This window comes from Chiloscyllium plagiosum, unplaced genomic scaffold (genome assembly GCF_037043375.1).
Source record: "Chiloscyllium plagiosum isolate Xiang-an unplaced genomic scaffold, Cpla_swu_hap1 HiC_scaffold_35, whole genome shotgun sequence".
In the NCBI taxonomy this organism is placed as follows: domain Eukaryota; kingdom Metazoa; phylum Chordata; class Chondrichthyes; order Orectolobiformes; family Hemiscylliidae; genus Chiloscyllium; species Chiloscyllium plagiosum.
The window spans coordinates 7,322,826-7,348,903 of record NW_028270173.1 but is presented as its reverse complement, the minus strand read 5'-3'; the positions used below and the strand labels follow the sequence as shown (position 1 = coordinate 7,348,903).

The 26,078-nt window shown below is 46.7% G+C and overlaps 1 protein-coding gene across 3 annotated transcripts; it reads left to right on the top strand.

The window, feature by feature from the left end:
- Positions 1-172: 172 nt before the first annotated feature.
- LOC148140012 (zinc-binding protein A33-like) lies at positions 173-25,618 on the top strand. 3 transcript variants are annotated; one of them, XM_087979183.1, is made up of 7 exons: positions 173-593; positions 5,187-5,282; positions 6,590-6,823; positions 9,278-9,300; positions 9,394-9,509; positions 17,814-18,074; positions 25,261-25,618. In XM_087979183.1, exons 1-7 carry the CDS (start codon positions 219-221, stop codon positions 25,281-25,283), a joined length of 1,128 nt encoding a protein of 375 aa, XP_087835309.1. In that variant the 5' UTR covers positions 173-218; the 3' UTR covers positions 25,284-25,618. The 3 variants fall into 3 exon arrangements, with proteins under 3 accessions (XP_087835309.1, XP_087835308.1, XP_087835307.1); XM_087979182.1 differs by lacking the exon at positions 25,261-25,618 and adding an exon at positions 23,622-23,674; XM_087979181.1 differs by lacking the exon at positions 25,261-25,618 and having other exon boundaries at positions 17,814-18,442.
- The last annotated feature ends 460 nt before the right edge of the window (positions 25,619-26,078 follow it).

Below are 26,078 nucleotides of genomic sequence, written 5' to 3'. Positions count from 1 at the left end.
AAAGTCAGACCAGTGAGGCAGACTGATTCCCTGGTTAAAAATTAATGAACCAATCTTGTTTATCTGTGATCTGTTTATCTTCCTACCTTGCCCTGCCTTTTTCTGAAATCTGTTTTGTAATGTTGCTGCTGGAATCAGGAAATGAAACTGAAAGTATTTCACTGAACACTGATCACCATTTTACTTTGAGCACAAAGCACAGAGATTAATCCTTCACGATGGAAGCTGATCTTTCCTGTGCTGTTTGCCATGATCTGTATAAAGATCCTGTCTTACTCGACTGTGATCACAGCTTCTGTCGATCCTGTGTGACCCAGTACTGGGAGAAAGCTGACACTGCCTGCTGTCCTGTCTGTAGAAAGGAGACTTCCTCCATGAGCCTGAGACCCAACCGCACTCTCTCCAACATAGTGGAGACATTTGTAAAAGGTGGTGGAGGTGGTGAAATTCAGCAGGAATGCAGCCGACACAAGGAGAAACTGAAGATTTTCTGTAAAACTGATAATCAGCTCATCTGTCTTGTTTGTCAGATTTCAAAAAGTCATCAAAACCACGAGGTGCTGCCAGTGGAAGAAGCTGCTGAAGAGTTTAAGGTGAGGAGACACTGAGCAAAATAAAATACAGGAACAGAGAATGGAATCGTGAAAAGGGACCATTCAGAGATTCAGGTTTGAGTGTCTCAAACTGGTTATTTTTCAACTACTTAGCGAATCTTTTTCCTTCCGGTAAACCACAGAGGATCAAAGATTCACTTTCGTCTGAACTTCATTTTACATCGAGCACAAAAACTTATAAGTATCCAATGCTTTTAATCTAATAAAACATCCTAATGCTTTTCAGGGGTCTGTTCTAAAATTACATTAGACCCTGAGTCACATCAGGTGATGTTAGAGCAATGGTCAGAAGCTTGGTAAAAGAGGGAGAAGTTTATCTTCCTGAAAGAGAAAAAAGAGAGGGGACGAGAGTGAGAGGCTGAGAGAGAACATTGCAGAAGCTCAGGACTTGGAATGCAAAAGGTGGCGACACCGATGGGGGAGTGATTAAAATGGGGATGTTCAAGAGGCCAGAATTGGATTAGAGGAGGTGATGAAAACAGAGAATGGAATCCTGAACAGGGAACATTCAGAGATTCAGGTTTCACCATCTTTCACTAATTACCCTTCAATTACTTAGCAGTTAGATGAATTACTTTTACTTTAGAACAACAATGAAAACGTTTATTTAATCAGTGTTTTGTGATGACATAAAACTTGCAAGGGCCCTTGAAGGGAATGTTATGAAGTGAACTTAGACACCAAACCAGATCAGGTGACATGAGGGTCATGGTCAGAAGCTTGGTCACACTGGGAGAGGTTGATCCTCCTAAGGGGGAGAGAGATAGAGAGAGGGAGAGAGAGAGAGAGACAGAGAGAGAGAGAGAGACAGAGAGACAGAGAGAAAGGTGAAGAGATTTTGGGAGAACCTTCCAGAAGCTCAGGCCTGGACTGCTAATGGTACAGCCACCAATGAGGGAGCGTTGAAGATCAGGGATGTTCAGAATTTGATGAGAGCAGGTGCCTAATAGGATTGTGAGGCTGAAGGAGATTCCAGAGAAATGGGGAAGACAAGGCCAGGGAGAGGTTTTAAAACAAGTACGTGGAAGCTTTAACATTCAGGAGGCTCCAATTATCCAAAGCAAGTGGTTCAGAACTTGCCAAGATAGATTTATGACATTTATTAAGAAGCAAGAGTTCAGATATCACACATGATATCAATAGGCAGATAGGCCACTTGCTGTGTACCAGGTGAGAACAGGTTCCTGGTCCCAGATCAGACAGACGGATGGGGGAAGCAGGAGGAAGCTGGTCTCCATGGCTGACAGTGCAGTCTCCTCAGGACAGTTGACCTCAGCACCCTAACCTTTGGGACATTCTCAGGCTGCTCACATGGTGAGTGAGAGCCTGCCCTGCCCCCTCCTCAACATGGAGCGGCCCATCCTGTACACCCCATGACTGCTTCTCCTCTTCCTCACTCTGCTATGTGAAAGGAGGTTGTAACCTTGACCATGAGAGTGCATTCCATGTATGTGGCATGTAGCTCACTCTGACTCTCACTGTCCCAGTGACCCAGCCCTGTAACCTGGGAAAGAGTAACATGTATAAGGGATCCATCTCCATCTCCTCCTGATTCAGAGTCCCGGGGCAGTGTAGGCTCCTGCATGGCTTCACATGCAAGCACTGCCAAGCCTCCTCCTCCCTCCCTCCATCCACCCAAAGCTGCTGCATGGGAGTTACCCCTCAGAGGGAGCTCACTGCATCGAGTGACCTGGCTGGGAGTTCAGGGTTCTGACAGTCTATTTCATGGCAGTGTTTAGTGAGCACTTCATGTGAGTCTTCAGTCCATACCTTATTGCTGACACAATGTCCAGTTTACAGTCAGTTTGGGATATTGTAGCTGTACATTAACTGAGTCTCCAGGGCTCAGGCCTCTCCCCCTTCACCCCATGTGTTCTCTGTGAAGGACATTATGTTGAAGGTACTGAGAAGATGGTACCTTCAATTCTCACTGTAATCCTTCAACATGAATCCTCCCCCTCTAACTTCCCCAACAATACTTGATGATCTGATCCTTTCCTCTGTTCCCCACCCTCTGCTATGCTCCTCTCCCCCCGGTCACTGTGCCTATTTCAGAATTTTCATTGACCTCCGTGCCCAGACCCATCCAGCTCCCTACTCCAGCCTAACCCTGACACTGCCCCTTGTCCAACTCCCCTACTCCCTCACCCTCACCAACACCCTCATTGTCACATTCAGTGCCTCACTCTGAACATGTAATTCCCACCCCTCCTTGCCCCTCCCCCCATGTCCCCATCAGTGTCACTCTCCTTTCTGCATCTTCCAACCCTCTCCAATCACATCCTTTAAGTTTTCTTCCCTGTCCCTGCCTTTCCCCCTTCCCACCATTATGTGGCTCTTTTCATTTCACACCCGTTTCGTGTTAACCCCCTCCTGTCTGTCTCAGACCACGTCTGTGCCTTTAGCCAGCCTGGCTGCCTCACTTGGACAGGCTATTAGCCCTGGACCTGCTGCCTCCCTTTACTGCTCCACAACCCATTGGAGACGTCTGCTGTGACAGTGACTACTCCCAGGCTGGAGTCCCGCTGTCCTCCTGGGAGTCTCCTGCTGTGACCGAGTTGTGAGCAGAGCTGTTAGTGCAGGGAGCCTGGTGTCAGGCAGACGAGGGATATATGGGAACGAAATTCAGCAGAAACTCGATGAACCAGGAACAGAAGACACCATCAACAACAACAGAAACACAAACATTTACAGCACAGAGGGAGACCATTCAGATGGTGGTGAAGTTTTTGAATCCTTGACCCCAGAGACCTGTGGCAAGTCAGTCACTGAGTATGTTCAAGACAGAGATCCAGCAATTTCTAGATAGTGATAGGATCAAGGGGATATGGGGATAGTGCAGGAAAAGGCACTGATGTAGATGACCATCCCTGATCTAGAATGGCTCAGCCTGGCCTAAGGGGCTGAATGGCCTACTCCTGCTCCAATGTGTCTGCTCAGCCTATTGTATCTGTGCTGGCGGATAAAGAGCCGTCAGTCCTGATCCTCCTTTCCAGCTTCTTTTCTGGAGCCTTGGAATATGTTTTAAATGTTGTTGTGGGCCAGACCAGACCCCCTCCAAACATTTTAAGAATATAGCCCAGACCCAAACTTTTTCAAAATTTCAAGGCAATTACACAGTGTCTGTCCCAGATCTGATGCAACTGATCAAACGACTTGACATTCAGCAAAACACAACTTATTGAAACACTGTCATTAAAATACAACCAATGAAAGAGTCATTTAGAATAACTTAACTTAAGCTTAACCAAATAATCGATGCAGCAACTATTACTAATTAACTGCTCTAGTGTAGGACCAGCCCTAAACACATCCCTTGGAACAAAGGAAAATTTAGGCACAGATTCTCTCATGCGGTTCTCTAATTTAGGAGGTAAAAACATCAAGAGAGAGTAGCAGCAAAGAGACATTCACTGAAGCTTGTTTTGAGGCCCTAATATCTTCAAATGTTACTGAAAAAACCAAAGCCCAGAAATATGAAATCTGGCCACACCCATTCAGCCTGTGTAAAACAACCCAATGACCCCAAGCTCACAAGGTCTTCAGTAGCTAGTTCATTATCTCTGCCTTACAACCTCTCTTAAAAAAAACAGTACAAAATAACTCTTAAAGTGACAGCATCATCACACTGTGACAAGTGTTTCTGTCTCTCTCACACTTTCAGGCAGTGAACTCCAAACCCTGTGAAAAGGTTTCTTGGTTCCCCTCAAATGTTGTAGCAATTCCACTAACTCGATCAATGAAATCATTACTTAGGAAGTTATGTTCTTCCTATCCAATTTTTCACGGTGCCTCTTTTAATTTAGTACAACCCCCTCCCGAAGGAAACAGGCCTGGTTTATTTAATCTTTCCTTCTGTGTACAATTCTCCATGGTAACACACTGCTATGGTGTGGGCCCATCCTTCCTGTAATGTGGCCTCATTAATGATTTCTACAGTTCAAATGTAAACATCCTGTTCTTACAGTTTATACACTGGCCATAAAATAAAGAGCCATCTGTCTCTTTAATAACCTTACCTTGCTGTGTTGCTACCTTCAGGAATCTGTGGACGTGTTCTTCAAAGTCCTTCTGTGCCTCTACACCTCTCAGTATCTGACCAGTCATTGTGTATTCTCTCCAAATGCATCACCTTACACTTCTCCAGAATGAATTTCATTGACCACTTCTCTGGCTCTGTTTGTTACACTGAACATCATGAAGCAACATTTGTACTTTTATAGCCTTCATTTGAGAAAACCAGAGAAAGTTATGGCAGGAAGAGGCTATTCATCTGATCATTTCTGAATCAGTTAAATACAAATTTAAACACTAGCCACCCATACTGATCCCACCTTCCAGGCCCTGACCCATAGTCTTGCAGGTTACAACATCTCTCATGCCTCCACAATCAAACTAGGCCGCAAATTCCAGACAAATGTCACTAATTGACTGAATGTTTTTCTCTGACTTGATTTAATCATTCCCCCAATCATCCCGAGTCTGTGCCAACATGAATTTCAATTTGATGATGTTTCATTTTTAGGGATTGTATTTCTGAAAATGTGCTAATTAATTGATGGTTTTGTTCAGGAAGAACTGGAAACCTCCCTGAAGCCAATTCAGGAGAAGAAGAAGGAATGTGAAAGTGTCAAAAGTGATTATGAGAAAACATTGTCCCACATTCAGGTAGTTATGATCTTACTTTGTTCTATATTTTGTACAGAATTGTAACCATTCAGAATTGCACTGCGCAGAATTCCAGTCTCCATATTATAAATAGATATTGCATGAACTAACCTGGATATTTTCATGAGAGAGAAGAAGTTTGAGAGGTGACTTAACTGAGACATGTAAGATAATCAGAGGGTTAGATAGGCTGGACGGTGAGAGCCTTTTTCCTCAGATGGTGATGGCTAGCACAAGGAGACATAGCTTTAAAGTGAGGGGTGATAAATATAGGACAGATATCAGAGGTCATTTCTTTACTCAGAGAAGAGTTGGGGCATGGAATGGCCTGCCTACAGCTGTTGTAGACTCGCCAACTTTCAGGGCATTTAAATGGTCATTGGATACACATATGGATGAAAATGGAATAGTATAGGTTAGATGGGCTTCAGATTGGTTTCACAGGTCGGTGCAATATCGAGGGCTGAAGGGTCTGTACTGCGCTGTATGCTTCTATGTTCTATCAGAATCTAGCACTTTTAGGAATGATTGAACAGGTCATTTCTTTGGAAAAGAGAAGACTGAGGTTTCCCAATCATGGATTTGACCAGATTGGGAAAGTTTGAATAATTTACTGATATGAGTCGGATATGAACAGTGCATTGGGTACAGGAGTTGGGAGATCATGTTGTGACTGTACAGAACATTAGTTATACCACTTCTGGAATACTGCTGGAATTCAATTCTGGTCTCCCTGCTGCAGGAAAGATGCTGTGAAACGAGAAAGGCTTCAGAAAAGATTTACAAGGTGCTGCCAGGGTTGGAGGAACTGAGTTATAGGGAGAGGCTGAATAGGCTGGGGCTGTTTTCCCTGGAGCATTGGAGGCTGAGGCATGACCTTGTAGAAGTTTATAAAATCATGAGGGGCAGAGATTGGATGAATAGCTCAGGTCTTTTCTCTAGGGTCATGAAGGCTAAAACTGCAGGCCAGAGGTTTAAGGTGAGATGAGAAAGATTTTAAAGGGACCTGAGAAGAGGGCGGTGCATGTATGGAATGAACTGCCAGAGGAAGTGGTGGAAGCTGGGACAAGAATAACATTTAAATGACATCGAGATGGGTGTATGAATCAGAAGGATTTGGAGGGATATGGGCCAAGTGCTGGCAAACGAGACGAGATTAATTTTGCATATCTGGTCAGCATGGATGGGTCTCACTGAAGGGTCTGTTTCTGTGCTCTACATCTTTATGACTCTATGACTGCTCAGGCTAAACAACATTTTAAAACTCTTCATTTGTTTTTGTTCAATCTGATTATTATTTCCCAAAGGACCAAGGCGTAAAAACAGAGAAACAAATTAAAATTGAATTTGAAAAACTTCATCAGTTTCTCCGTGAGGAAGAGAGGATTGTGTTGGAAGATCTGAAACTGGAAAAAGAGAAACGCAGCCAGGAGATGAAGGAGAGGATTGCAAAGATAACAGAGGAAATCTCATCCCTTTCACTCACTGTTCAGGATATTGAACAAGAGCTGAGGGAACAGGACAGCATCACATTTTTAACAGTAAGTATTTATTTTTCTTCCCTTTGCCTCTTTTCTTTGAGATTGTCGTGATGAATTGCAGATTCTGTCCTTAAAATGTAGAGTATAAACCTCACTGAGTAACCGAACGCCAATGACCTGGGACATTGGGTTTTCTCTGTCTCACACCCAAGAGCACTAACTGCTGTCTTCAACATGGAAATGACACAATCTGGAGTGTGTCCACTCCAGCGAAATATTACAGGGGCACATTGTAATGAGCTGAAACCATGAGGAAAATCAGCTTCATAAAGAGTGAGAAACCCTCAGGATGGTCAGACCATTCTCCCCTGAGGGTACATTTCCAGTCCAGCTGCTGATCAGACACTGGGACCTTCAGTGCTGGGTCCAGCCAGGCTGGAACATGTTTACAGTGTCCCTGGCTGGAACAGGAATGATTCTGTCCAGGAGAGAGAACTCTCCACAGGGTCAGATACACAGACAGATCGAGCTTTCTCTCAGCAGTTAAATAGTGAAATGTTCAGACAATGGGAGGGGTGTCTCCCCATGTGACAACCATTTATATGAGAATCAATATGATTTTCTGTAATTTCCACTGTGTCACTGAACCCCTGAGAACTTAATGTAGGTAATTCTCTGTTGTGTATTGAAATGCTGAAGGGGGCGGTTTGTGATGCAGTGTGATACCAACAGCAAGGGTTCAATTCCCATCACTGTCTGAGGTTACCATGACGGACCCTCTTCCCAACCTCTCCCCTTGTCTGAGGTATGGTGGCCCGCAGGGTAATCACCACCAGTCATCTCTCCCCAATGAGAGAGCAGCCCTATGGTCTGGTAAGACTATGGCAACACCACCGTCTGCGGTGCCAGTGTGGGCTGAGGGATAAATGTTGACCAGGACACAGGGAGAGCTCCAGTGTTCCTCTTGGGATCTACTCAGTTCACCTGTTATTTTAATTTCAAAAATATACTTTATTCATAAAGCTACCTTTATATACACAGGCAGTAAAGCTGTTTGGTTCTGTACAGTCACATATGGAGAAACAACAAACATTGGAGCTTGACTCTATCCACCAAACAAACCAAAGGCAGTTGTGACTTGTCCAAGACTAGATTTACATACATTTGAGGCTCCAGGAAGGACTGATAACTGAACAGATTCACTTCAATAGAAAGCCCTCAGACAGTGGCCTTTCCCCACTGTGCCTGGGCGGCAGCTGCCCCAAAGTTTAATGTGTCCCACAGCACGTAGTCCTGGGCCTTGGAATGTCCCAGTCTGCAACAGTCGGTCGAGGTCAACTCTGTTTGGAAGACCAACAAATTTTGTGAAGACCAAAGAGCATCTTTCACTGAGTTGATGGTCCTCCAGGCGCAGTCACTGTTTGTCTCGGTGTGTCCCTCGGGGAACAGACCATAGAGAACAGAGTCCCTCATCATGGAGCTGCTCTGGATGGACCTCGACACAAACCACAGCATCTTCCTCCAGCCTTCCTTTACAAAGGCCCTTTCCAGAAGGAGATGGGTGACAGTCTCTACTCCCTGCAGCCACTTCGAGGGCAGCGTGTGGTGACACAGACCGACCGGGTGTACATGAAGGATCTCACAGGTAGTGCCCTCTCTCACCCCGACAGGATCCAGCCTCTCCTTTTCCCTCAGGGTATCAAGGATGCTACGTGCTGACCACTTCCTGATGGATTGTGGTGAAAGGTGTTTCTCTTTGTAAATGTCTCCGTGAAGGACGGTGATGGGGAACAGTCCAACTACTTGGAGCATTCCACAGCAGCGAGGCCAGGCCCATCCTTCCCAACACCGGGGACAGGTAGAACCTCAGTATGTAGTGACACTATTCAATGGGGAGAGAGCGTGGAACCTCAGTTTAACAGCTCAGCTGAAACCCAGTCCCTCTGACAATGGAGTTGCCATTCAGCTGGTTGGTCATTGAGCTCAGAGTGACTCACAGTGAGTGTCCCTGACATTATATTTCAATCTGTATGCTTCAGGGTTTCAGGTTGTACAGAGTGGCCTGACTGCAGACAAAGATTCGGAGACAGTCTGATGAGTCCTGGTGCTGAACATAAAACTAAAATTGCAGCTTCACCCTCTTTCTGGGAGGGTCAGTGAATTCTATTGGACAATCCTGGTGTAGATTCCCAGAAACATTTGTCTTCAGGACACATACACATTATAACAGGGAAGTAAACATGAAAGTGACTCTGTAAACAATAAACTAATTCCAGCAATTTAACATCCATGAAGATATTCCAATTGGTTGTATCTCTGTGAGTTGTTCTGTGCAATAAGATCCAGTAATTTGTAATATTGTGGAGTAACTCAGTCTAGTGAGGACAGGAAGACACTGCCTAATAACTTCCTGAATTTAAAATGTTCATGTTTTGGGGAATCCAGTATGGAAATTTACTTTTTGTCCTAAAATGTTCTCGAAACACTAACTGTAAAAATGATTTTGTTCCACAGAAATTTCCGGATACAAAGCAAAGGTAAAGCTTACATCCTTGATTTGATTTTTATTTCTAACATATCCCTCTCCCATCCTGGAATGACCCAACACTGACCTTTATCTCCTGTTTCAGAGTGAAGCAAACTCTCCCAGAGCCACAGAAGGTTTACCCTTTAATAAATGTGGGCAAGTACATTGGCTCCCTGCAGTACAGAGTGTGGAAAAAGATGCTGACAGTGATTAATACAGGTGGGTGTGAGCTTCCTGACACCAGCTCTTCAACAACTCTCATATTTATGAGTAGAAGCATGTTGTGTATTCACAATAAATGTTTAATTGTCTTTGTAACTGATAAGATTTCACTTCAGAGCTGAAAATGTGTTGCTGGAAAAGCACAGCAGGTCAGGCAGCATCCAAGGAGCAGGAGAGTCGACGTTTCGGGCATGAGCCCTTCCGAAACGTCGACTCTCCTGCTCCTTGGATGCTGCCTGACCTGCTGCGCTTTTCCAGCAATACATTTTCAGCTCTGATCTCCAGCACCTGCAGTCCTCACTTTCTCCTCGAAAATTTCACTTCGGTCAGTTTTCTATGAAAATACAGAATTGACTGATCACAGAGTCACAGTGACCTGCTCCACCTGCTGGACACTCCTAGTATTGCGAAGGGACATTGCTTCTTCAACCTCCGTTTGTGGATCATTGACCCAACATTCTGTTTATCTTTATCCATCTTCCACAAAACTCCAGCATAAGATCCTGTTCCTTCTTTGATTATTCTGTCTAACAGCAGTCAGACTGGATTGCGATGGTCAATAGCTAAAGGCCACAAGTGATTGTTTGTTTCCAACTGAAGGACTTCCCTTAAACTGATGTCAGTGGCTGCAGCTTCCAGATAAAAGGCCTTGTTGGGGTGGACTGCTCCCAGAGCTGGGCCAGTCTGCAAGTCCCTCTCTCTGTCACACACACCGTCTTAGTCTGCACCTCGTCACGGGGCAGCACTCCGAAAGCTTCTGATTCAAAATAAACCTGTTGGACAATAACCTGGTATTGTGTGACCTTCTGACCATGTCTGCCTGTCTGTCTGTCTCTCTCTTTTTGTCTCTCACTCCCTCTATCTCTCTATGATAAGCACTGTCTCTCCCTGTCACATGCACTGTCAGTCTCTCTCTCTCTCTCTCACACTGTAATACACACTGTCTCTCTCTCCCTCTGTCACACTCACCATCTCTCAATCACACATACCATCTCTCTCTCTGTCATACATACCATCTCCTTCTCTCTGTTTCACACTCACTGTCTTCCTCTCTCTCTCTCACTCTGTCGCAGTCTCTATCTCTCTCTCTCCCACTCTGTCATAGTCACTATCTCTCCCTCTCTCACTCTGTCGCAGTCACTATCTCTCTCACTCTGTCGCAGTCACTATCTCTCTCTCTCTCACTCTGTCACAGTCATTGTCTCTCCCACTGTCAAACACATGATCCCTCTCCCCCTCTCGCTCTCTGTCACATAAACCATCTCTTTTTCTCTTTCACTGCCTTTCACACACACTGCATCACTCTCTCTCTCTCTCTGTAATACACAACCCCTGTCTGTCGCACTTGCCATCACCCTCTCTCCCTATCTCTCTCTCTCTGACACACACAGTCTCTCTGTCTCTCTCTATGTTACACACACCAACTCTTTCTGTCTGTCTGTGTCTCTGTCACACGCACCGTCACTTGCTCTCTCTGTCTCTGTTACATGCACCATCTCTCTCCCTCTCAGTCACACAGACTGTCGTTGTCTCTCTCTGTCATACACACCATCCCTCTCTCTCAGTCACACTTGCCATCTCACTCTCACTCTTTCTCTGTGTCACACACTGTCTCTCCCTCTCTCTCTCTCTCTCTCTCAGTCACACACATCATCCCACTCTCTCTCTGTCACATACACCACCTCTATTGTGCACACCATCTCTCTCCCTCCCTCTCCCACTCCCTCACTCTCTCATATTCACTGTCTCCCTATCTCTCACTCTGTCATGCAAACAGTCTCTCTCTCACTCTCTGCCCACTGTCAGACACGCCACTTATCTCTCTCTCTCTATTATCACACTTTCCATCTCCCTCCCTCTCTCTCTGTCATACTCACTGTCTCTCCCTTTCAAATGCATCCATCTCTCTCTTTCTCGCTATCACACACCATCTCACTCACTCTATCTCTCTCCGTCACACTCACTATCCCCCTCTCTCTCATAAACCATCTCTCTCTCTCCGTCATACACTCTCTCTTTCTCTCTGTCTGACTTGCCGTGTCTCTGTGTCTTTCTCACTCTGACACACACCTTAAACTCTGTCTATATCACACACACCCTCTCTCTTTCTCTCCTTCTCTCTCACACTCACTATCTCCATCCCTGTCTCGCCCACTCCCTCTCTCTGCCACACTCTCCATCTCTCTGTCTCTTGCTCTGTCGCATCTTGCCTCTCACTCTCTTTGTCATACACACCATCTCTCTCTCTCTCTCTGTCAAAAACATCACCCTTCTCTCTCCCTCTGTCACACTTACTGTCTCCATCCTTCTCTTTCTGTCACACTCACTGTCACTCTCTTTCACACGCACCAATCTCTCTTTGGCGCTGTCACAGACACAGTCTCTCTCTCTCTCTCTCTCGATGTCACATACGCAATTTCGCTCTCCCTCTGTCACACTCACTGTCTGTCACATCCACTGTCCCTCTCTCTTCATGAAGAAACTGTCTCTCACCCTCTGTCACACAGAATGACTCACTCTCTCTCTCCCTGTCATTCATAACTTCAGTCTTGCTGTCATATTTGCCATCTCCCTCTCTCTCTTTCTCTCTGTGTTACACACCATCTCTCTATCTGTCTGTCACAACACCATCTCTCCCTCTCTCTATCTCTCTATTTCTGTCTCTATCACACTTAAAATCTCTCTCTCTCTCACTGCCACATACAGTGTCTCTCTCTCTCTCGCTGTCACAGACAGTGTCTGTCCTGCCTCTGTCCCACAAACAGTCACTTTTTCTCCCTCCCCCTCTGTCACACACACCGCCTCACTCTCTCACCCTCTGTCACACACACTGCCTTACTCTCTCACCCTCTGTCACTGATACACTGCCGCTCTCTCTCTCATCCTCTGTTACTCACACACTGCCACTCTCTCTCACCCACTGTAACTGACACACCGCCTCACTCTCTCACCCTCTGTCACTCACACACTGCCTCTCTCTTGCTCACCCTCTGTCACTCACACCGCCTCACTCTCTCACCCTCTGTCACACAAACCATCTCACTCTCTCACCCTCTGTCACACACACACCGCCTCACTGTCTCACCCTCTGTCACTCACACACTGCCTCTCTCTTGCTCACCCTCTGTCACTCACACCACCTCACTCTCTCACCCTCTGTCACTCACACCGCCTCACTCTCTCACCCTCTGTCACACACACCGCCTCACTCTCACACCATCTGTCACTCACACACTGCCTCACTCTCTCACTCTCTGTGACACACACTGTCACATTCTCTCACCCTCTGTCACACACACACCACCTCACTCTCTCAACCTCTGTCACACACACCGCCTCACTTTCTCACCCTCCGTGACACACACCACCTCACTCTCTCACCCTCTGTCACTCACACACCGCCTCACTCTCCCACCCTCTGTCACACACACACACCGCCTCACTCTCTCACCCTCTGTCACTCACACCGCCTCACTCTCTCACCTTCTGTCACTCACACACCGCCTCACTCTCTCACCCTCTGTCACACACACACCACCTCACTTTCTCACCCTCTGCTACTCACACACCACCTCACTCTCTCACCCTCCGTCACACACACCACCTCACTCTCTCACCCTCTGTCACTCACACACTGCCTCTCTCTTGCTCACCCTCTGTCACTCACACCGCCTCACTCTCTCACCCTCTGTCACATAAACCATCTCACCCTCTCACCCTCTGTCATACCCACCGCCTCACTCTCACACCCTCTGTCACTCACACACCGCCTCACTCTCTCATTCTCTGTCACACACAGCACCTCACTCTCTCACCCTCTGTCACACACACCGCCTCACTCTCTCACCCTCTGTCACACACAGCACCTCACTCTCTCACCCTCCGTCACACACACCTCCTCACTCTCTCACCCTCTGTCACACACACACACTGCCTCACTCTCTCACCCTCCGTCACACACACCTCCTCACTCTCTCACCCTCCGTCACACACACCTCCTCACTCTCTCACCCTCCATCACACACACATCCTCACTCTCACACCATCTGTCACTCACACACCGCCTCACTCTCTCATCCTCTGTGACACACACACCGCCTCACTCTGTCACCCTCCATCACACACACCATCTTACTCTCTTACCCTCCGTGACACACACCACCTCACTCTCTCACCATCCGTCACACACACCATCTTACTCTCTTACCCTCCGTGACACACAATACCTCACTCTCTCATCCTCTGTCACACACACCACCTCACTCTCTCATCCTTCGTGACACACAACACCTCACTCTCTCACCGTCTGTCACACACACCGTCTCACTCTCTCTCTGTTACACATAACCTCTCTCTTTTCATCATATTTGCCATCTCTGATTTTCTTTATTTCTCTCTGTCACACACCACCTCTTTCTCTCTGTCGCTCTCTCCCTGTCACATGCACTATCTCTCTCTCTCTTCCTCTCTGTCACACACACCGTCACTGTCTCTGTTATGCACACCATCTTGTTCTCTCTCTCTCTGTCACATAAATTGTCTCTTTCTCTTTTTCACCCTCTTTCACACACACACCATCTCACTCTCTTTCTATCTGTCATACACAACCTCTCTCTCACACTTGCCATCACCCTCTCTCTCTATCTGTGTCACACAGAGTATCACTTTCTCTCTCTCTCATCATCTCTGTCAGACACACCTTCTCTCTTGCTTTCTCTCTCTCTGTCACACAAACCTTCTCTCTCATCCTCTTTCAACACACATCCTCTCTCTCTGTCATACACAACCTCTCTCTCTATGTCACACTTGCTGTGACCCTCTGTCTATGTCTCTCTGTAACACACACCGCCTCTCTCTATCGCTTCCTCTGTCACACACACCGCTTCTCTCTCTCTCTGTCATCTACACTATCTCTCTCTCTCTCTCTCTCTGTCTCACACACACTATCTCTGTCGCTGTCATGTACACCATCTCTCTCTATTTCTGCCTCTGTCACGCACACCATTTCTCTTTCTCTCTCTCTTTGTCATATGCACTGTCCGTCTCATTGTCATACAAATCGTCTTTCTCTTTTTTACCCTCTTTCACACACATGGCCCCACTCTTTCTCTCTGTCACACGCAACCTCTCTCTGTCACACTTGCCATCACCCTCTCTCTATCTCTATGTCACACACAACGTCCCTTTCTCTCTCTGTCTCATCGTCTCTGTGAAACACACCGTCTCTCTTGCTTTCTCTCTCTCTGTCACACAAACCTTCTCTCTCTGTCACACATGTCATCTCTCTCTCTCTCTCTCTCTCTCAGTTACACACGCCATCTCTCCCTCTCTCTCCCTCTCAGTCACACACACCATCTCTCTATATCTGTCTTTATGTGAAAAACACAATTTTCTCTCTCTCTCTCTCTATCCCTCTCTGTCTCTGTCATATGCACCATTTCCCTCTCTGTCACACAGTCTCTTTCTCTCTCTCTATGTCACACACATCCTCTCTACTGACACACGCACTGTCACTTTCTCTCTCTCTCGCTGTCTCTCTGTTCATGCACCATCTCTCTCTCTCTGTCACATATATGTATTGACAATGTATTGCTCTAACACCAGCAATGAACAAATTAACAGAATTACTAACTATTCCCTAATTGAATTAAATTCTACTGGAATGAATGCTGTTTCAATAACACAGTTCCCACTTATAAATCCAGTTAATAAGAGCAATAAATTAAACTTAGTCTCTCAACATTACACAGTCCACGTCTTCCCCGCTGTCTCCGATCTTCCTTCTGCTGACCTCACATCACAAACACCTTTCTTTTGATGATTCTTCGGTGAGGATTTGGAGCTGGAAATGGTGCATTTGATGGGTCCTTGTTAGAGAGCTTCATCATATTGTGTCAAAGTCAGGTTTGTCTCTCTATGGCATTTGGCTTGTCTCAATTTTCAAAAAACCCTGCCTTCAATATTCCTGATGATGCACCAAATTCTCACAATGTGATTGGTTTCAGGCTGTAAACACCATCAGTTTTTAAATTTTGAATGGCAGCGGGTTTGGTTTAAATTAATTGGTCACATTCGACTTGTCGTCAAAACAGCAGCAAACCTCAGGTGTCCGTGAACAAAGCCAAAAGTAACATGTTTCCGTTTTAGAGCAGTCTGTCTCCCACAGCTGCACACAGACCTCCTTCTCTGCTGAACTCCAAGCTTAAAGAGCACTTTTCCTCCGAAAGGGACCATACTCTGCTTTTCAATTCACTTACAATTTTACTATTTTTATACACCAACTTTGTGACACTCTGTCACACTCACCATCACTCTGCCTCTCTCTCCGACTCTCTCTCTCTGTCACATACTCATCCTCTCCCACTCTCTCTGTCACAATCACCGTGTCTCTCTCCCTGTATCTCTGTCCCTCTGTCGTAATCATTGTCTCCCTCGCTCGCTCTCTCTCCGTCTGTCTCTTTGTCATACACACCACGTCTTTTTGTTACACTCACCGTCTCCCTCGCTGTCACTTTGTCATTCACTGTCTATCTCTGTCACACATATACATCTCTCTCTCTATCACATATACCATCTCTCTCTCTATCACACATTTTATCTCTCTCTCTCTCTCTCACACACACTCACTCTCCGTGACACACACTGTCTCGCTCTCTCTCTTTCTCACTCGCACTCTATCACAGTCACTGTCTCTCACTCTGTCACAGACACCGTCTCTCTCTCTCTTCCTTTCTATCTGTCAAATGGACCATCTCTCTCTCTCTCTTGCTCGCTCACTCATAGAACCATAGAGAGGGACAGCACAGAAACAGACCCTTCAGTCCAACTCATCCATGCCGACCAGTTATCCTCACCTAATCTCGTCCCATTTACCAGCACTTGGCCCATATCCCTTGAAAACCTTCCTAATCATATACCCATCCATATGCCTTTTAAATGTTGTAATTGTACCAGCCTCCACCACTTCCTCTGGCAGCTCATTCCATACATGCATCACCTTCTTGTGAATCTAAGGTTGCCCCTCAGGTTCCCCACCCCAGGGAAAAGACTTTGTCTCTTTAACCCTATCTATGCCCCTCATGATTTTATAAACCTGTATAAAGTCACCCTCAGCCTCTGATGCTCCAGAGATAACAGCCCCAGCCAACTCAGCCTCTCCCTATAGCTCAAACCTTCCAACCTGGCAACATCCTTGTAAACCTTTTCTGCATCCAATCAAGTTTCACAACATCCTTCCGATAGGAGTGAGACCAGAATTGCACATAATATTCTCAAAGTGGCCTAACCAATGTCCTGAACAGCCACAATATGACCTCCCAACTCTGATACTCAATGCTCTGACCGATAAAGGAAATCATACTAAATACCTCCTTCACTATCCTATCTACCTGCAACTCTACTTTCAAGGAGCTATGAACCTGCACTCCAAGGTCTCTGTGTTCAGCAACACTCCCCAGAACATTACCATTAAGTGGAAAAGTCCTGCTCATTCTATCACTCATCATCTCTCTCTCTATGTCTCTCTCACTGTCACACTCTCTGCCTCTCTCTCTATCTGTCACAAACGCTGTGCCTCTCCCTCTGTCACACAAACCATCTGTTTCTCTCTCTGATACTCTCGCCATCTCACTCTCTCACTCTATCACACTCACTGTCTCTGTTTACATCAGACACACCATCTCTCTCTCCCTGAAACCACACACTGTGTGTCTCTCTCTGCCACACTGACTGTCTCTTTCTCTCTCTCTGTCACACTCACAGTCTCTCTCTCTCTCTCTCTCTCCCTGTCAGAGATACCATCTCTTTCCATCTCTGTTTCTGTCACACTCGGCATCTCTCTGTCAAATTCACCGTCTCTCTCCTCCGTATTTAGCCCAGACATAGTTCCCCTCTCACTGTCACACACATCCTCTCTGACTCGCTCTCTGTCACACACACTGTTTCTCCCTCTCTCCCTCTGTCTCTCTCTCACACACAGCGTCTCTCTCCCTCTCCCTTTCTCTCTCTGTCGCACACTGCCTCTCTCTGTCACCCCCCTCTCTCTCTCTGTGACACACTGTCTTTCTCCCCCTCTCTCTCTCTCTCTCTGTGACACACTCTTTCTCACTCTCTCTGTCCCACCCTCTCTGTGTAACGGGGTTTCCTCAGCCTCATTGCAGGGTCTATCCCAAGTGCTGTTTAACTCCTTCCCTGGGGATGAATTTCTAACCCTGGATCGTTGCTGATGTTCCCAGTCACTAAGCGGCTGTGAGAGTTACAGTGAGTGTGACTAACATTTTATTGCTGTCCCTCTGTTCCCAGCTCCAGTCACCTTGGACCCTAATACAGCCCATCCTGACCTTCTCCTGTCTGAGGACCTGAGCACCGTGAGATACACCGGGAATCGGGAGCAACTTCCCGACAATCCGGAGAGATTTGACTACTGTGGCTGTGTCCTGGGATCAGAGGGATTCACATCAGGGAAACATTCCTGGGAGGTGGAGGTGGGGAATAAGACTGCGTGGGATATGGGTGTGGTCAAGGAGTCCATCAACAGGAAGAGGGAAATCTTCCTGAACCCAGGTAATGGATACTGGGCCCTGGTGATGAGAGAGGGGAATAAATACTGGGCTGGTGAGGAATCATGGAAATGCTTAGAGCTGAGTGTGAGTCCGAGGAAGGTCCGAGTCTGTCTGGATTATGAGGGAGGGAAAGTGTCCTTTTATAACTCAGAGAACAAGAGCCATATCTACACTTTCACTGGGACATTCACTGAGAAACTCTATCCTTACTTCTACCCAGGTAACACTGAGGGGGGTAAAAACACAGAGCCTCTGAAAATCTGTTCCCAGAGAGTAATAATCCAGGGGGATGAGGGATTCATCGCTTCATCCAAATAACGACCCTCTCTGTGGGAGGAAGGGGAAGATCCCACACACTGGGTCACTGGGTGGCGGGAGGGGGAGATCCCACACACTGGGTCACTGGGTGGGAGGGAAGGGAAGGTCCCACACACTGGGTCACTGGGTGGGGGATGGGAAGATCTCACACACTGGGTCACTGGGTGGGGGAAGGGAAGGTCCCACACATTGGGTCACTGGGTGGGGGAGGGGAAGATCCCACACTCTGGGTCACTGGGTGGGGGAGGGGAAGATCCCACACACTGGATCACTGGGTGGGGGGGAAGGGAAGGTCCCACACACTGGGTCACTGGGTGGGGGATGGGAAGATCCCACACACTGGGTCACTTGGTGGGGGAATGGGAAGATCCCACACACTGGGTCACTGGGTGGGGGGAGAGGGAGACCCCACACACTGGGTCACTGGGTGGGGGAGGCCCCATTCTTGGTGCAGAGGGGCTTTCCTGGGTTTGCTCCTCCTCTTCCATGATGTGAAGGGGCTGCTGCTCCATTTCTGGATCCGGTTTAGCCCCATGTTCCTGACCTTTGACCACCAGGTGCAGAGGTGACCAGGCAGATCGGGAGACCTCCTCATGGGCCTTGTCCTAGGCCTGGCCAAAGTGACCCTCAACAGGGTGCAGGCAGTGGGCAGTCAAGGGGGCTATTTGTCCTGACTGTCTAACCCTCTTCCTCAGCTGGGTCAGTGCCCGGGTGTCCCTGGGGATCGGGCACATGGTGTCCATGGGTACACTTCAGGCCTTCAGTGGCTGGTGGGCACAGGGGGCACTGGACTGTGTCATTAATCCTGGAAACGCCTTTTTACTGAGATTTAAATTTCCTTTAAAGTCCTCTTTCTTTTGGTCACAGTGGGTCAGTACTGTCCCTTTTAAATCGAGGATTCATTGTTTTTGGTTTCTTCACAAAGGGTTTAAATGGACACAAACTGAAACTGGAACGTTTGGGTCAGGAAGTGTGTGTGTGTGTAATTTTGCAAATAAATTGTTATAAAATTGTGCAACTACTGGTTCCAGTTGTATCCTTCACCAAGTGACTCTGGAATCTAAACTCTAATCTGGAGGGGATTACAGTGAGTGCCCCACAGAAGAAACCTTGGGGTTGGTGTAGCTCCCAGGACAGAGACAGTCATTGTGATCACTGTACCCTGTTGGGTCAGACTGTCACAGGGAGGGAGTGCTGCACAATGTCCCCTTCCTGCTGTGACATGTTGCTGAGTATGTTTCAAGTGTGTCACAAATAAAGTTTACATTTACTGGCACTGTGTAGGTGTGTCTGGTTTAAGGGCCGTGACCTCAGATTGTATTCAGGAACACAGTCAATCATTTCACTACCAGCTGCAATGAGCTCCTCTCACCTGGTTCCATTCTTACCCACCCAGTCCGAGCCAGAGATTCACCTGCAGTGGATTCTCTTCCCACTCCCACACTGTTCCCTCGGGAATATGCCAAAGATTTGTCCTTGGCTCCTTCCTATTTCACAGCCATACGCTGCATCTCGGTCACATCATGAGAAAACATGTCAAGTTCCACACGTCTGCTGATGACACCCAGCTCGATTTCACCCCCACCCAGATAATGACAGAGGGGGTACACCCTCTCACACTCTGTGTTGAGATGATACACAGACTCCTCCACTTGGGAGGGTAATTTACAATATTGATCCTGACCAACTTGTCCCTTTTCCAAATTCATTCTTGTGACAGAGGGTGCCACTGACAAGGACAGTGTTTATTGTCCATCCTTCCTTGTCTCTGATTAGATGGCACTTTCAGTGACAGGTGTGATGGGCTGAATGGCCTCCTCCTGTGCTGTCCGATACCATGATCAATCACAGTTTATTCAGAATGAGAGTCACATTCAATAAACCCATCAGGAGCCACTTCTCAATGTTACCCACAGACAGCAGAGCTGCTTTGTAAACCTGCAGAGAGAACATGTCCAGCAGATACTGACCACACGTTGAGTTCACTTCTGTCCCGTCAGGAGGGTGGAGAAATATTCCAGTCGCCAAGTTCTGGGGAGGTTTCCCTGGAATCTTATCAGACAGGAGACATCAGCAGGCAAAGCAACAAGAACAGATCACAAACAAGATCAGGAAATCCTGGGAACACACAGCAGCTCAGACAGTAACTGTGGGGAGAGAGCAGGCAGCTCGATATCTGAACAGTGAAGCCTTTGTCAGAACACCATCAGATCTTGCTGTTTGTTGGTGTTTAATTCCCTGTCACTTCTCCAGGAATGTCCATCTCCAGGAAGTTCTGCTCCTGTGTTTGACGTGACTTCCCTGTGTCTCTGTTCCCTGGTCCCTCTCTCGCTCCTTGTGTTTGATTGGGATTGTGTGGATCAATCTGTGATCCAGCCAATCCAACAGGAACTTTCACTGGGAAATGGGATAAATTATTGACAAATTAGAAGGGAAGCTGCAGGATGAATGAGATAATTGGACAGATCTTTCTAAACAGCTCGCACAGACATGATGGGCCAAATGGCCTCCTTCTGTGCTGTAAGACTGTCTGAATTAGAAACTGGAACATGTGGGGGAGGGGGTCTGGGAATCATTAATTATTGATACAGCAGGGAGCCGGACTGTCCAGGGGTTTAATGTCTGGGTTTGTGAAGCAGCATCTCAACACCGGGGTAAGGCTGGAACCCCATTAAACAGGATGGGGTTATAGTGATGGTCTTGCTATGGAGCTGACGTGAATTCATCTGCCTTTTGAACACGGTGTGTGTCTGATACAAGCCTGTTCTAATGTCTCCCTCCTTACAAAACACTCGATCCCACACTAACCTTGATCCAACACCGAGGGGAGTGCTCACCAGGTTCCTGGGTGATCGATGGGGTGACCATAGAAAGGTTCAGCACAGACAGAACAAGGTGTGGCTTGTCTCTGGGTCCTCTCTCTGCAAGAGGCCCTCACCTGGTCCCACAGGATCCACACACCCCTCCTCCCTCCCCCCACTGATTCCAGGAGGTTTATTTCCACCTCAGCTGCTGATCCCATTCACTGTGGAAAGCCACAATGGAATCTGTCTCCAGCTCACTCTCAGGAAGGGCATGAAAGATGTGAGACTTTCAAATGTTCAATTAGTGCATCCCACAGTTAGAAAGTTGTTATTTTTTCCCTCTGGTCATTAGTTCCTTTGCCATTCACGTTATCTCAGTGTTCAGTGGTTCTTGCTGCTTCTGCCAATGGAAACAGTTCCTTTCTCTCCACTCTGTCCTGGTCCCTCCTGATATTGAACACCTCGATCTGATTTCCTCTCTCCCTTCACCCCTCTCGGGAGAACAGTCCCAGCCTCTCCAATCTCTCCAGGGAACTGAAGACCGTCACCTCTGGAACCATTCCTGTCAATCTTTACTGTCCCTTTTCTGAATCCTCCACAACCTTCCTACAGCGCGGGCTCCAGAACCGACCCTCGAGTTGAGGGAGAGCCAGTGTTTTATAAAGATTCATCATCACCTCCCTGTTGTGTCCCCACTGTCTCTATTTATTAAACTCTGGTTCCTAGAAGTCTTTGTAACCCCATTCTCAAACAGTTCTGCCACCATCAACAGATTCTGCACATATATTCCCAGCTCCACCTGTACCCCCTTTAAAATTGTATCCTTTATTTCATATCACCTCTCCTGATCTTTCCATCTAAACGTATCAATCCACACTTCCCTCCATTCAATTTCAATCCCCACATTTCCATCCCCTCTACCAGGGGTCACTCTATTATGGACCAGGCCAGACCCCCTCAAAATATTTTCAGAAGTAGCCCAGACCCTAACGTTTAAGATCCAGGAATGGTGCAGCTGATCAAATCACTTGGCTTCAACTAAAACAGAATTTATTTACCATTGAATAAAACACAAGCAAACAAGAACAGTATTTAGAATAACAACTATTTCAAAACCCAACCAACACAATATCCTTTCAACTTAACAAAGAAGCTGTCACAACTTCCTGCAACATCCCCATAAACACATCCCTTGGTTAAAAAGGTAAATTCAAACACAGTTTCTAACAGGAGAGTGAATCAGCCAGGGACCATTCGCTGAAGCATGGAAACTCTTCACTCCAGCAGCTTCTCTGGGTTCCCAGCAAAAACTAAACCAAGCTCAAAAAATCCCTGAGCTGGGAGCACTGGCTCCTCCCCTTTCATTGTCCAACTGTTTAAAATAAAACCGAAAGGCCTCCCCTGATTGTTGGCTCAGTCTCTGGTAGCCATGTCGGCCCCTCTGCCTTTACAACCCTTTTCTAAAAGAAAACAAAGACAGAATAACCTTGTTAAAGGAGCAGCATTGTCACCTGTCTCCCTGTTCCTCTCTCAGTTCACAATATTTCCCCCTTTGTGCCACCTGTAAATGTTGTAATTACACAGCAATATATTACACACTGATCAGAAAAATGCAATGTCCGGAATATCACCCTCTGTGGAATATCCCTGTTTACTTTCCCCAGTCCAAAGCCCAACCGGTAACCGCTCTCCGCTCACTGAGAGGAACTAAACTCCTTCAGAGGTGGTTGGGATTGGGATTGTGTTTCACCCTGCCGTCCCCATCATCTTGTTTCATGGTCACGTGTAGAAACACAGAAACATGAAAAGGGAAGAGGAGGAGTAGGCCATTCAGCCCTTCGAGCCTGCTCCACCATTCACTGTGATCATGGCTGATCATCGAGCTCCCTCCCCTAACCAGCCATCCCCTCGACCCCTCGATCCCTTTTCCCACATGAACTATATGTCGCTCCTTCATGAAAACACAATGTTTCGGCCCCACCCATTTTCTGCAGCAGTGAGTTCCTCAGGCTCATCACTCTCTGGGTGAACACATTTCTCCTCATCCCGTCATGAAAGGTTATCCCTGATCTTTAACCAATGAACCCTGGTCTGGTCACCCCCACCGTAAGGAACATCCTTCCGATTTCTAACCTGTTCAGTCCTGTTCGAATTTTCTTGGTTTCTATGTGATTCCCCCTCATTCATCGAAACTTTAGTGAATAAAACCTTAACCGACTCAATCTCTCCTGATAAGTCAGTCCTTCCATCCCTGGACTCAGTTCGGTAAACTCTCACTGCATGAATAGTTTGTTGGAGAGAGGGAGCTGAGGACTGACTCAACCTGAAATCTCAGTTCAGACCCAACACGTACAGTAAATCTGTTTCTCTCTTCAAAGATGCTGTCTGATCTGCTGATTTTCCAGCATTTTCTGTTTTTATTTCAGATCTCCAGCATCCACAGTATTTTATTTTTATTTTGTGAATTGAACAACAGGCTTCCCGATCCTGCTGACTGGTTTACAGACTTTCAATAACGACTCCAGTGTGTATTACTGTTTGTGTCAGTGAGTAACACCATGAGATTGTGTGAATGGATTGTGTTGTTAACGTAGGAAATAATGTTTTCAGTTGCTGGAAATATAAAAGCAGAAGCTCAGCAGGAGAAACTGACTCCTGTTCCCCTTCCAGGACCATGTTCACACAAGGGTGGGAGATACATAACCTTCCCTCTGCCCTCCCCCCTTTTCATCATCCAGTGCTCCAAATTACCCTTCTGGGTGAAACAGTCATCGCCTAAACTTCTTTCAATTTAATAAACTACATTTACTCTCCATGATGCAGTCTCACATAAGTAACAAACTGCAGATTTCCACATGTATAACACCCCCAGCCCACCCCTCCCCGTTAATATCATGTTAATTCCCTGCCCAAGTTCCATCTGGCCTTTTGTGTTTGGCCTCTTACCCGTCCCAGTGAAACTCAGTGTCAGCTGGAGAGACAGCAGCTCAGCTTTGTTTTAGGCACTTTCCAGCCTTCCCCATTCAACAGCAATTCAGTAATTTTAAACCAGGCTCTCTGTCCCTGTGCATTTTTCAGACAGGGCTCTCAGCAAACCTTTCTGTGATTCCCCATGTCACCTCCTTGCGATGCACCATTTCCTGACTTGTCTCATGAACATAATCATATAAAATACTGCAGATGCTGGTGGTGTGTTTAAAAAAACAGTAAATGTTGGAGAAACTCGGCAGGTCTGGCAGCTTCTGTGGGCAGAGAGAGGGGAACTCAGTTAACATTTCGGTTCCAGTTGCCCTTCTTCTGAACCCATTCTGAAGGACAAAGTTAAAAACCACACAACACCAGGTTATTGTCCAACTTGTGTTGTGTGATTTTTAACTTTGCGCACTCCAGTCCAACACTGACTCCTCCACATTCGGAAGGATGTTGACTGGACTCGAAACATTATCTTTTAGAATTAGAATATGAGTTGTGCGCTCAAGTACTGGGGTTTGTTGAGCTTTCCCCCAAGCAGCTCTGTGACGCGGGACTCTGTGCTCTATGGTCTGCTCATGGGACACACACCGAGACCAACTGTGACTGCACCTGGACGACCATCAACTCGGTGAAAAACCTCTTTGGTCTGACTGAAACCTGTTGGTCTTCCAGAACAAGGAGGTTAACCCTGACTGAGTGTTGCAGGCTGGCACATTCCAATGTCCAGGACTACGTGCTGAGGGATACACTAAAGCTTGGGGCAGCTGCTGCCAAGGGGCAGTGGGGAAAGACCACTGTCTGAGGGCTTTCTGCTGAAGGAAGTGGGAGATCTTTCAATTATCGGACCCTCCCCAGTGCCTCCAATGCATATAATAGAATCTTGTATGTGTAAGAGATGCCTTTGGTTTGTTTGTTGGATATAGTCAAACTCCAGTATTTGTTTCAAAAACAGAAATTGCTGGAAAAACTCAGCAGGTCTGGCAGCATCTCTGGAGAGAAATCAGAGTTAGGTCGAGTGACCAGTTCTGAATGAATTCAGTCCTGATGAAGGCTTACCTGACCTGAAATGCTCACTCTGATTTCTCTTCCCAGATGCTGCCAGGGCTACTACCTGATGAAGGAGCGACGCTCCGAAAGATCGTGTGCTTCCAATTAAACCTGTTGGACTATAACCTGTTGTGTGATTTTTAACTTCGTGCACCCCAGTCCAACACCGGCATCTCCAAATCAGGAGCTTTTGCAGCAATTTCTGTTTCTGTTTCTGATTTACAGCATCCACAGTTCTTTCAGTTTTTATCCAACGTTTGTACCTTCCTTTGCTGCTGCACAGAACTGAACTGCTTTAGCGCCGGTGTATATTTCTGAGGATACTTTTGTGAATAAAGCATATTTTTGAAATAAAAATAACTCAAGTACAGGGCAATAGGATTACAGTGAAAAGTGTCCAATGTCGGTACAAAGATACTCAGGTTAAAAGTTCAATATTAAAGTCATTCTTAATTGTAAAAAAAAAAGAAATGAAGCTCAAATTTCAGCATTACAATCTCTAAGTGTTTAGCCAAGCTCCCCATAAGGTCTCAATCTCCCCTTGCTCTGGGCTCGCTCTCTCCACAAAGGAATGAACAGACAGGGAATACAGGGAGGTAAAAACAATGACTGCAGATGCTGGAAACCAGATTCTGGATTAGTGGTGCTGGAAGAGCACAGCAGTTCAGGCAGCATCCAAGGAGCAGCGAAATCGACGTTTCGGGCAAAAGCCCTTCATCAAGAATAAAACAGAGAGACCATGATCAGGAAGATGAGATTAGTTTAAAATGACATCCTGGTCAGCACAGACACGATGGGCTGAAGGGCCTGTTCCTGTGCTGTCCTGTTCGATGGAAGTAGATGAAAGTAAGAAAACAAAAGCT